The sequence below is a fragment of the Symphodus melops genome (genome assembly GCF_947650265.1).
Source record: "Symphodus melops genome assembly, chromosome: 16".
NCBI lineage: Eukaryota > Metazoa > Chordata > Actinopteri > Labriformes > Labridae > Symphodus > Symphodus melops.
Window position 1 is genome coordinate 23,709,889 of NC_136706.1, and position 13,064 is coordinate 23,722,952.

The following is a 13,064-nucleotide window of genomic DNA, read 5'->3' on the forward strand; positions in this document are numbered from 1 at the left end:
ATCTCGTGTGAGATCTTGAGTCTGGCTCCGCCCCTTTTTGGGTGACTCTCCCTGAGCTGTTACAGAAAAAATGCAGAAGTACAGGTTGTAGTTTGGAAAGCATCCGCCCGTATATGAGCAGCAAGCTTTCCTCTCAGTCCACACTGAGGGAGTGAAACATGTTCATTTATATAATTGATCTAAAACGTTCACACATCAGAGCTTTAGACTGGAGTTAAAGAAATACCCGAATGTGTCAGACTCACTATAATGACTCACAGAAAAAAAACTCCTTCTCTCGGGAGAGACACTCCTCCATGATGACATTTACAAGATCAATTAAACACAACACAAGAAACAAAGTTGGATTCAGATCAAGTGTAGAAACTTTAGTGATGATTACAGGATGAACAGGATTCACACGTTTGAAGTCTTTGTTGTTTTCAAAGAAAGTGAAGCGTTCAGACTTCAGAGGAGGTTTCATCCCTTGAACATGAAGACGGGAAAGAAATATAGACAGTCTTCAGCTCTTATATTTGACATTTCTCCAGGATGACTAAAACACAGAACAGGTGATGCAGCTACCTATGGACTGTGAGCTGCAAGATTCAAGATGGAGCTACGATTTAGTAAGAAAAGTCAAATGTGCTGAGCTGTAGTTGTTATTCTACTGTGGACTGATTTTAGATCAATGTATGCAGATTATAATCTCTCCATGCAGGGTAATTTCCCTCGGGATCAATAAAGTATCTATCTATCTAATAACTCGAGCAGACAAAGATACAGATGATGCCTTCAGGGACTCCTCATAGATCAAATGAAAAAGTCTGAAATCAGACGTTCGCAACAGACGACAGTTAACCAGTTAACACTGAGCAGATTATCTTTAAAGAGACTCCAACAAACACACCAATCAAGATCATGATTTTACCTGCTGTTGAATTATACTCAAAGTTATAATGTACAAAACACCGTCACCATGACAACGCAGTCACAAACAATGCTGAAAGAATCAGATCATCATTATCATCATGTGTTAGTGTTCCACAGTCACAGAGATCTTCTCTGGTAAAATCTTCACTTCATCCCCAACATTAAAGTATGGAAACATCCTGGCAGTGAAAGTGTGTGTGAAGGTGTGTATGTGTGTGTTAGTATCAGGATCAGAGAACGACAGCTTTCCTCTGTTACAGTCCAGATTCACTCTGATCCTCTGAGGATTCTTGTCCAATGAGAAAACAGTACCTGGATGTGACGGGGAGTATGCTTTGAATTCACCATCATACAACCGTATTCTCCATAATCCAGACCGTATGACTCCCTTCCTCTGTACAGACTCTGATAACACTCCCAGGTGCCAGTATGTACTGTCTCCAACCTGGACGACCCAGCTGTGAGTCCCTGAGTTAAAGCCCTCAGAGCCGACGACAGACCAGAAAAAATCAAACCTCTCTGGATTATCAGGAAGCTGCTGTCCCTCTCCTTCTCTCACACAGGTCAGATCTTCAGACAGGATGAGTCCTGGATGAACAGTGTTTGGGTCCAGAATGAGCGGACTGTAGGAGACCATGTCCTTCATCTTGTTCCAGATGTTGAAGCTCAGGTTGCCCAGGTGTTTGGCCTGGTCTATCAGAGCTCCTGAGGGCAGCTGTGGATCCTCCAGCAGGGGGCGCTGCTGGACTCTTTCCACTGCAGCCCTGTAGTTTTTCAGGAATGAGACGTCTGCAGCTCTCAGCTCGTCCTTTGTGTCTCTGACTGTGAGTGAAAGAGCTGCTATCTCTCTGCTCAGAGCCTCCATCTCCTCCTTCATCCTCTGACTCTTCTGCTCCTCTTCCTCTCTCAGTGCACACAGCCTGGCCTCCTCTTCCTCTTCTAGAAACTGGTGAAGCTTCTTAAACTGCTCCTTAATCTGCCTCTCTGTGTGTCGGGCCTGGACCTGAATGTGTCCTGCTGTTTGATCAAACTTCACTTTAACTTGTTCAAAATCATATAACTTCAGCTTCACCGGCTTCAGAGTTTCCTGAAGTTTCTTCTTGAGTTGTCGAGCAACTTCATCGATGGGTCTGAATCTGTGCTCAGAGTGTTTCTGTGAATCTCTGCAGATGTGACACACCGGCTCCTGATGGTCCAGACAGAAGAGTTTGAGTTTCTCAGAGTGCAGACTGCAGAGATCCTCTGAAGATCTCTGATCTCTCTCCTGCAGGAAACTCTCACACAGATTCTTTAAAGCAAAGTTTGGAGGTATTAATTCCTGTGAATGTCTCCTCTTACAGAGTGGACACTCCTGGTTCTCCTTCTCCTTCCAGCATTTCTGCACACACACTCTACAGAAGCTGTGGCTGCAGGACAGGATCACTGGATCTTTAAAGATGTCGAGGCAGATCGGACAGCTCAGATCTTCCTCTAACTTGGATGCCATTTTATCTCAGAGTCAAAACAGGCTGCAGAAGAAACTCATGCTTTCCCAAACACTTTGAAAATCCAAAAGTAGTCTGCTGTTGAGGTTAGAGGTTAGTATTCCCAGTATCCCAGTATACTCTAATATTCCCTCGTCCTCCTGTCCTCTCTCAGTGGAAGTCGTGCTGGTTTGTGGCTGCAGGTCCGTCTGTCAGTGTGTGTGTCTCTGCAGAGTGAGGCAGAATAACAGCCTGTTTCCTGGTTTGTCTCAGGTGAGACAGGTGGGGGCGGAGCTTCTTCAGAGGAGGAACACAGAAAACTGTGCTCTGCTTTCTCTTCCTGCAGCTTGAAGTGGAATCTCTTAATCACTCTTCTTGTTATTAGTTATTAATTAGAGGTAATCACTGGTTCCGGAAAGTCTGTCTGTGTTGTCTTTGATTTTTTGTGAAACAATCTAAAAAGGATTGACGCTAACGTGGATCTACCGGGCTTTACTACAGTGAGAGCGGACAGAGACACGAAACGTTGCGGCAAAAGGAGGACGACTCGCACTGTTTATTAACAACAGATGGTGCCACCATGGACATGTTACTGTGAAGGAGGCAACGTGCAGCAAAGACATCGAGCTGCTGGCGGTAGGTCTCCGTCCTTACTACATGCCCAGGGAGTTCTCCCACGCCATTGTTGTTGTTGTTTACGTCCCCCCGCGAGCACACGTCGAGACTACGTGTGACGTCATCCACTCGAACATCTCGAGATTACAAACACTGCACCCTGATGCTTTCATTGCCATCTCAGGGGACTTTAACCATGTTACATTGAACTCCACACTACCGGACTTTCACCAGTTTGTAAGCTGTCCCACCAGGAAGAACAGGACAATAGACCTCCTGTATGCAAACGTGAAGGACGTCTACACTGCCACCCCCTTACCACCTCTGGGTAAGTCCGATCACAACCTGGTCCTACTCAAGCCACAGTACAAGACTAAGATCTAGAGACAACCGGTAACAACACGCACCTTCAGAAAGTGGTCTCCTGAGGCAGAGGAGGCTCTCAGAGACTGTTTTGAGACCACTGACTGGAGTGCCCTGCAAGAGACCCATGGTGATGACATTGAGGGGGTCACACACTGCACAACTGACTACATGAACTTCTGTATGGCGTTGTGGTTCCCACTAAAACTGTGCGCTGCTTCCCGAATAACAAGCCCTGGATCACCAGTGATGTCAAGGAGATCCTTAACAGGAAGAAAAGGGCATTCAAGGAGGGAGACCAGGTAGAGCTGAAGCGTGCGCAGGGGGAACTCAAGGTCAGACTCCGAGAGGCAAAGGAGGAGTACAGAAGGAAGGTGGAACAGAAGCTGCAGCAGAACAACATGAGGGAGGTCTGGGAGGGCATGAAAACCATCACAGGCTGCAGGAAGAAAAATAACAACGCAGAAGACGGGGAGCCTGAGAGAGCAAACCAGCTCAACTTGTTTTTTAACAAGTTTGACAGCCCCGTCGCTGCAGCCCCCCCCCCTTCACTCCCCCCAACACCTCCACCAGGACAAACACAATCTCCAGTGACAATCTATCCCCCCTCCCCCCCACCATCACCAGAGACCAGGTGAGCAAGGAGCTGAAGAGACTCTGCTCCAGGAAGTCAGCAGGCCCAGACAAGGTGTGTCCCAGGATGCTAAAGGCCTGCTCTGCTGAGCTGGGGGAGCCACTTCAGCACGTCTTCAACATCAGCTGGCAACTTCAGCTGGCGTCCTTCAACATCTGCAAAAAGCTGCTGCAGATGTTCTACCAGTCTGTGGTGTCCAGGGTCCTCTTCTACGCCGTGGTGTGCTGGGGAGGAAGCTGCAAGAAGAGGGACGCAGCACGCCTGGACAGACTGGTGAGGAGGGCCGGCTCTGTGGTGGGTACAGAGCTGGACTCACTGGTGACAGTGGTAGAGAGGAGGACTCTGGACAAAATGCTCTCCATCATGGACAACACACACCGCCCTCTGCACAGCACCTTCACCGGGCAGAGGAGCATGTTCAGTGACAGACTGCTGTCACAGTCGTGCTCCACGGACAGACTCAAGAACTCTTTTGTCCCCCTATAGGCCATAAGACTGTACAACACTTCACTGTCACGGCAGGGAAGAAGCACACGGTGATCCCTGGACTCTTTTTTCACTTCTTTTTTTTTTCTCACTCCTCATCTGCACTGCTGACCTCAGAGTCAGCCCCCAGTTGGACACTTTAATGCATATTGATAGTCACCTTACTGAGCACTGGTCACTTTAATGACAATCACCCTAATCATGTCTGGTTTCATCCTACTGTTGTGTTATGCTACATCTGTAATGGTTGACATGAACACCCTAACTAGGTCAAGTTTCACTCTATTGTCTTCAACACTTAATGCTAATCTGCTCCTCAATAGTTGGGTACTTTAATGGCAATCACCCTAATCACTCCTGGTTTCACCTTATTGTTTTGGACACTTAATGCTAATCACTGCTCCTTTATGTTGCTGAGCACTTTAATGGCCCAATTTGCACTCCTGCATTGACTGTTTAACGACTGTACTCACACTTCTGGCACTACCTCAAACTCCTCTGTACATGCACATGTAACTAGTTTCTATAATCAGCACATGTTTTTCTCTCCTCACAGGTTATGTACATACTATATAAGTTTTAAGTCTAATGCTAATGCTAACTGCACAGGTTTAACCTTTACTATTAGTCACATAGGGGCTGCTAAATCTTGTTTGGGGGATTATTGTATACAGAGGGGAGGGGGGACAGCGGGTGTGTATTGTAACTAATGTCTTGTGTCCTGCCTGTCTGTATACTGCTACTGGATGCCCTGAATTTCCCTCTGGATCAATAAAGTATCTATCTATCTATCTATCTATCTATCTATCTATTGATGTGTATCATGTGCAACATGAAACACATCAATAAATCATAACTCCAGTGTGTCCTGTGTGTGAGTCCTGACTGTCTCCAGTGAGGGAGAAGCTGGAGTCCTGCTGGCTGTGTTGTTGTCAGAGCTGTGTTTACATGGCTCCTCCCCTTGTGTATAAAAGCTGTTTGAGTCAAGAAGAAGAAGAACATACTCACTGATTATTTGGATGAAGAGTTTCTAGATCATTCTGTGTCAGTTTACATGAAGCTACCGGCTAACTAAAGAGTGCTAACATTAGCATGCTAACACAACAATGCACTTCGAGCCATACCTAGTTGTGGGTGAGCTGCATGTGCTATTCCTGCCAGCCCCCTAGTGAATTTTTTGTGTAGAGTCCCATCCCCTAACAGAGGATGTGTAGTGGTGTCCTCTTGCACTGCCAAACACAAAGTGTGAAAAAGCACGAAGTTAAGAGACAACGTCAAAGAGCTGAACTCAAAACGGGTATCTTGTTGATTGACAGCAGTTGAAGTCAGGGGCTTTTTTTGATTGGGGTGGCCCAACAAGAGGACAAACTTAAGCAGGGGTGGCCAATCATATCTCTTTTATATAACACCAGACAATGGCGACACATCTATCTTCTAAGCTTAATTCTGTTCAAAGTCAAAATGTACTAAGTTTGACTCCTGAACACCTTCTCATTTGCAAATGTGAATGAATTGGCAATGTTTCGTTCCAGAACATTACCAGTTAGTTCATTGCAAGTGTTGCGGAAATATTACGTGTTAAAATTGATTAACACACCTCGTAAGAAAAAGGGCACCACCTGGCTTACCAGGAACAATTGTATTAATTATGGGAATTAATAAAAATTATTAATTATGAAAAATCAGTAAATTTATGGATTTATTATTTTAATCAATCTCAAATCTAAGTTATGAGTTAACCAAAACGTTCAACCACTATGAATCAATACGAACACACTTCTGAATTTTATGCGTGAATTTTTTAATGAGTAAGAATGAACAAGACAGAATAACGGAACGATAACAGGAATTGCATCAGATATATGAAGAAAAACAGGAATGACAGATACTATCCTAACTAATTGAGTATGGTACGGTGTTTAACGTCTGTCTAACAAAATTATTGATTAGATTCGGATCAAAATTACCGGACGGCAAAAAGATAAAAAGAAGAGAGTTGGAGCTATATTACGGGCGGATATGAGCCAGGGGAAGATTTAACGATGAACACCTCATGACACGTAGTTCTGAGTTGACAACCAAGCTGTTGAGTATCTTACTGTGGTCGCTGAACCCACGAATTCGCCAAATGGTGCTGGTGGAGTTTGGAGGATGGGTTTTGGAAGTCCGTCTCCAATTCTTACAGCCCGGAACAACCGTAGAAGTTCTGGTCGAATTCGAGTTAGCGAGTCACGATTTGTCCAGAAAAAGTTTGATGATAAACGATCGTCCACCTTTGCTACTGAATTGGCCGGTTCAGTCGGTTCAGGTAACGAGTCGTTTCACGTCACTTGTTGAAAGAAAAATCCAAAAATTGTCCAGAAAAACGATTCAATTAGAAGCTGCGCGAGCCTCAAAAGAATGTCTTTTAAGCTTGTAAATATTGAATCAAACAAGAAGCAATCACGTACAAAAATATGAATAGAATAAGAATCAGAGTTCGAAAAAACAAAAGAAATCGCTCTGGAGTCAAAGTTTCTTGAAGACAAAATCCAAACGGAGTAACAAGAAAAAGTATACGAGTTGCAAAAAAGAATTACAAAAAGAAAAGTCGGGACCAGCCTAGCGACAGAGAGGCGCGCTGGGCTTTTAATAGAGTACTGAGGATGACACGCCCATTCCGATGACGCGTGTCTTTAGGCGGAGCTGAAACATGGACTCTCTAAAGTTCTAAAAACTAAATTAAACGTAAAACACTATACCATACCCGAGTTTTTACTCCTATTTTATATAAGAGTAGAAATGCACATTTCTAACCTTTGAAAATGAAATTAAACACAAATTATTATTGACTGTAACATAACAGTGAAATCCGGTATAACGGATTAAACATTGATTTAAAAGAACCACTAGATGGCGGTAGCGTTCCATGTAAATCCTTGAACCAAGACAGTGACTTTAAATGGCAGATTAATTTTCTCTTAACTTTGCGATAAATGGTCCGATTTGAGTCCTGTTTGGATGAAAACGTTAGTTTAAATGTTCTTTTTTTGTTTTTGTTTTTAAGATTTGTTTTTGGCTTTTATGCCTTTATTATAGAGGGAGGACAGTGGATAGAGTCGGAAATCAGGGAGAGAGAGAGGGGAGAGACATGCGGGAGATGGGCCACAGGCCGGACGCGAGCCCGGGCCACCCGCGCGTGAGGACTGAGCCTCAATACATGGGGTCGCGCGCACTGCCGCTGCGCCACCGGCGACCCCAGTTTAAATGTTCTAGAAAGATTATTCACCTGAAAATTAGAAATACACATTATTTAATATACATCTGAACATGGAGGCATCTGGTCTCCATTTTATGGTTGAGTCACGCAGAGGTCAGGAAATTCCTGACTGATTACAGTTGTCATGTTAATCAGGAGTTCATGGCAAAAGGTGTTATTCTAACGTCAATAAGATTTATAACAAAGGAGGGAAAACTAGTTCCAGATGGGATTTGTGTATTGAAGCCGGCGATTTTTGATCCGAATCTAATCAATAATTTTGTTAGACAGACGTAAACACCGTATCATACTAAGTTAGTTAAGACAGTATCTATCATTTCTGGCTTCTCTTCAAATATATGATGCAATTTCTGTTATCTTTCCGTATTATGTTTTTGTCCATCCTTATTCATTAAAATAATAACGTATACAATTCAGAGGTGTATTTGTATTGATTCATAGTGGTTGAACGTTTTGGGAACTCATAATTTAGATTTGAGACTGATTAGAATAATAAATCCATACATATATTGATTTTTCATTATTAATATTTTTTATTAATTTCCATAATTAATAAAATTGTTCCTGGTAAAGCCAGGTGGTGCCCTTCTTCTTACGAGGTGTGTTAAGCAATTTAACACTTAAATATTAACGTAATATTAGTGATAAGTTGTACGCAACAGTCATATATTTTATCCATCACATTTTGAACGGTATGATGAAATCAAAGGTCACGTATGACTCATCATGTGTCGACCTGTCAGAGAACAAAAAGTGCTGAGTGAGCATTTATCTGTTGAAACCAGTGGCGCCGCCCATTTCAAGACAGCTCCTCCTCCATCTTCTTATTGCTGTTACGTTTTAAAGAGAGACCTTGTTAAGCAGCGACTTGTAGCCGATAGCCTCCATGCAGTTTCAACTTTTGAGTATTTTTGACATCATAATAAAAGTGTATCAGGAATCTTTACGTATTTAAAATCTGCTTTAACTCCAACAATCATAGACACCAGAAAGTCACTAGTTAACACGCTAACACCTGCTGGTGTAGCTCCACCCCCTGCTGCAGCCGCCTCTTGCTCCTCTGCACGCAGTAATTGTCCGCTCTGTATTCTGTCAGCTTTGAGTTCACTCCAACATCACAGTATTAAAAAATGTTTTCCTCCATATCCACAGTCACACCCCTTTATGACACACCCCAGCTGATCTCGTGTGAGATCTTGAGTCTGGCTCCGCCCCTTTTTGGGGCGACTCTCCCTGAGCTGTTACAGAAAAAATGCAGAAGTACAGATTGTAGTTTGGAAGGCATCCGCCCGTATATGAGCAGCAAGCTTTCCTCTCAGTCAACACTGAGGGAGTGAAACATGTTCATTTATATAATTGATCTAAAACGTTCACACATCAGAGCTTTAGACTGGAGTTAAAGAAATACCTGAATGAATCAGACTCACTATAATGACTCACAGAGACAAACTCCTTCTCTCGGGAGAGACACTCCTCCATGATGACATTTACAAGATCAATTAAACACAACACAAGAAACAAAGTTGGATTCAGATCAAGTGTAGAAACTTTAGTGATGATTACAGGAGGAACAGGATTCACACGTTTGAAGTCTTTGTTGTTTTCAAAGAACGTGAAGCGTTCAGACTTCAGAGGAGGTTTCATCCTCTGAACATGAAGATGGGAAAGAAATATAGACAGTCTTCAACTCCTCAGAGTTCAAGCGAAAAAGTCTGAAATCAGACGTTCACAGCAGATTAAAGCAACAGACGACAGTTAACCAGTTAAACACTCTGAGCAGATTATCTTTAAAGAGACGCCAACAAACTCACCAATAAGGATCAAGATTTTACCTGTTGTCGAATTATACTCAAAGTTATAATAAACAAAACACCGTCACCATGACAACGCAGTCACAAACAATGCTGAAAGGATCAGATCATCATTATCATCATGTTTTAGTGTTCCACAGTCACAGAGATCTTCTCTGGTAAAATCTTCACTTCATCCCCAACATTAACGTATGGAAACATCCTGTCAGTGAAAGTGTGTGTGAAGGTGTGTATGTGTGTGTTAGTATCAGAATCAGAGAACGACAGCTCTCCTCTGTTACAGTCCAGATTCACTCTGATCCTCTGAGGATTCTTGTCCAATGAGAAAACAGTACCTGGATGTGACGGAGAGTATGCTTTGAATTCACCATCAAAAAGCCGTATTCTCCATAATCCAGACCATATGTTTCCCTTCCTCTGTTCAGACTCTGATAATACTCCCAGTCCCCAGCCTGTACTGTCTCCAACCTGGACGTCCCAGCTGTGAGTCCCTGAGTCAAAGCCCTCAGAGCCCAGGACAGACCAGATTAAATCAAACCTCTCTGGATTATCAGGAAGCTGCAGCTCCTCCTCTCCTTCTCTCACACAAGTCAGATCTTCAGACAGGATGAGTCCTGGATGAGCAGTGTTTGGGTCCAGAATGAGCGGACTGTAGGAGACCATGTCCTTCATCTTGGTCCAGATGTTGAAGCTCAGGTTGCCCAGGTGTCTGGCCTGGTCTATCAGAACTCCTGAGGGCAGCTGTGGATCCTCCAGCAGGGGGCGCTGCCGGACTCTTTCCACTGCAGCCTTGTAGTTTTTCAGGAATGAGACGTCTGCAGCTCTCAGCTCGTCCTCTGTGTCTCTGACTGTGAGTGAAAGAGCTGCTATCTCTCTGCTCAGAGCCTCTATGTCCTCCTTCATCCTCTGACTCTTCTTCTCCTCTTCCTCCCTCAGTGCACACAGCCTGGCCTCCTCTTCCTCTTCTAGAAACTGGTGAAGCTTCTGAAACTGCTCCTTAATCTGCCTCTCTGTGTGTCGGGCCTGGACCTGAATGTGTCCTGCTGTTTGATCAAACTTCACTTTAACTTCTTCACAAACCTTTAACTTCTTCTTCACCGGCTCCAGAGTTTCCTGAAGTTTCTTCTTGAGTTCTTGAGCAGCTTCATCGATGGGTCTGATTGTGTGTTTGCTGTGTTTCTCTGAATCTCTGCAGATGTGACACACCGGCTCCTGATGGTCCAGACAGAAGAGTTTGAGTTTCTCAGAGTGCAGACTGCAGAGATCCTCTGAAGATCTCTGATCTCTCTCCTGCTGGAAACTCTCACACAGATTCTTTAAAGCAAAGTTTGGAGGTATTAATTCCTGTGAATGTCTCCTCTTACAGAGTGGACACTCCTGGTTCTCCTTCTCCTTCCAGCATTTCTGCACACACACTCTACAGAAGCTGTGGCTGCAGGACAGGATCACTGGATCTTTAAAGATGTCGAGGCAGATCGGACAGCTCAGATCTTCCTCTAACTTGGATGCCATTTTATCTCAGAGTCAAAACAGGCTGCAGAAGAAATTCATGATTCCCCCAACACTTTGAAAATCCAAAAGTAGTCTGCTGTTGAGGTTAGAGGTTAGTATTCCCAGTATCTCAGTATACTCTAATATTCCCTCGTCCTCCTGTCCTCTCTCAGTGGAAGTCGTGCTGGTTTGTGGCTGCAGGTCCGTCTGTCAGTGTGTGTGTCTCTGCAGAGTGAGGCAGAATAACAGCCTGTTTCCTGGTTTGTCTCAGGTGAGACAGGTGAGGGGGCGGAGCTTCTTCAGAGGAGGAACACAGAAAACTGTGCTCTGCTTTCTCTTCCTGCAGCTTGAAGTGGAATCTCTTAATCACTCTTCTTGTTATTAGTTATTAATTAGAGGTAATCACTGGTTCCAGAAAGTCTGTCTGTGTTGTCTTTGATTTTTTATGAAACAATCTAAAAAGGATTGATGTGTATCATGTGCACCATGATACACAACAATAAATCATAACTCCAGTGTGTCCTGTGTGAATGTGTGTGTGAGTCCTGACTGTCTCCAGTGAGGGAGAAGCTGGAGTCCTGCTGGCTGTGTTGTTGTCAGAGCTGTGTTTACATGGCTCCTCCCCTTGTGTATAAAAGCTGTTTGAGTCAAGAAGAAGAAGAACATACTCACTGATTATTAGGATGAAGAGTTTTTAGATCATTCTGTGTCAGTTTGCATGAAGCTACCGGCTAACTAAAGAGGGCTAACATTAGCATGCTAACACAACAATGCAGTTCGAGCCATACCTAGTTGTGGGTGAGCTGCATGTGCTATTCCTGCCAGCCCCCTTGTGAATTTTATGTGTAGAGTCCCATCCCCTAACAGAGGATGTGTAGTGGTGTTATCTCTCAAAAAAGCCTCAAAGCAATGGAACTGCTGTTGCAACTTTTTCAGAAAAGGCAACTTCGATCACGGAAGATGCTTTAGATGAAGGGACGGGCTTGTTTGTGCTGTAAAGACAGACTGAAGATAGACTTTCAGAGACCTCAGCTGGACTTAATGGAGCCTCAGATGCCCCCCCTTCCAAATCCCCGCTCTGACCTCCATCAGTCCTTCATCCTTCTGTGCTCCACCTTCGATTTCACAATCAATAAAATCTTTCAGCTTCCCCAGGCTTGGTTACAGCTGTGTGTGTGTGTGTGTGTGTGTGTGTGTGTGTGTGTGTGTGTGTGTGTGTGTGCGTGCGTGCGTGCGTGTTAATGTGTGTGTGTATGTTTCACTGAATGTAGGCCATGACAGTGACTGAATGTAAAGCAGTGAGGCTAGAGTGGTGAGGGCCGGGGCTCTTCTGGCGGCGCACCAAGCCTCTCAGCTCAGCGTCTTTTGTGACGGCTGGCAGTCTGACAGGCTGTGCGGGCTCAGATAAGTGCAGCACATTAGAGCACTGTAGTTCATTCATCTGGAGACACAGTCAATGTCAGCACCCTGAAAACCCACCACGGAGTGTGTGTGAATGTAGGCCATGAGAGGAGCAGAGGGGGAAGCACACTGGGCCTCAGGATTTTGGCCCAGAGTCAAGCTGGTCTCTTTAGTTCACTGTGGGAAGCTGATGAAGTAAACGGACGAGATTTAGTTCACTTCAAACTGATTGAATTAGCTGTAGATATATTTTAAAAAACATGCAAGTGGAATTACTTAAAATTTTAAAATGAGATACAGCCATACAGCCAGATAAGACCCACTGCAGTTTATCTATTCTGAGTGACATTTTCTTGCATTGTTTTGTGTATTAAAAAGGTGTGCTTTTTAAAATCTTTATCAAGAGATAAGACGGTGAATAGAGTTGGAAATCATCGAGGGAAAGACAGACTGGGTAAAGACATGTGGTGTGTGTGATAACCAATTTTTACTATATAAAACCCAACATAAATGTTGACCGCAGATTAACTCCCAGTCCCAAACATAATTGTTGCCCCGTGTGAGGCCTTCTACACTAACATTATGGTGCCCCGTGTGAGGCCTTCTACACTAACATTATGGTGCCCCGT

At 44.0% G+C, this 13,064-nt stretch overlaps 1 protein-coding gene across 1 annotated transcript; it reads right to left on the reverse strand.

Moving 5' to 3' along the window:
- Positions 1-707: 707 nt before the first annotated feature.
- On the reverse strand, positions 708-11,293 carry LOC306836632 (uncharacterized protein). Its single transcript, XM_079363808.1, has 3 exons — positions 9,682-11,293; positions 9,316-9,379; positions 708-2,403 (listed from the first exon to the last, which is right to left on the reverse strand). The coding sequence occupies exons 1-3, from the start codon at positions 11,053-11,055 to the stop codon at positions 1,016-1,018; spliced, it is 2,826 nt and encodes a 941-aa protein (XP_079219934.1). The 5' UTR covers positions 11,056-11,293; the 3' UTR covers positions 708-1,015.
- Positions 11,294-13,064: the final 1,771 nt, after the last annotated feature.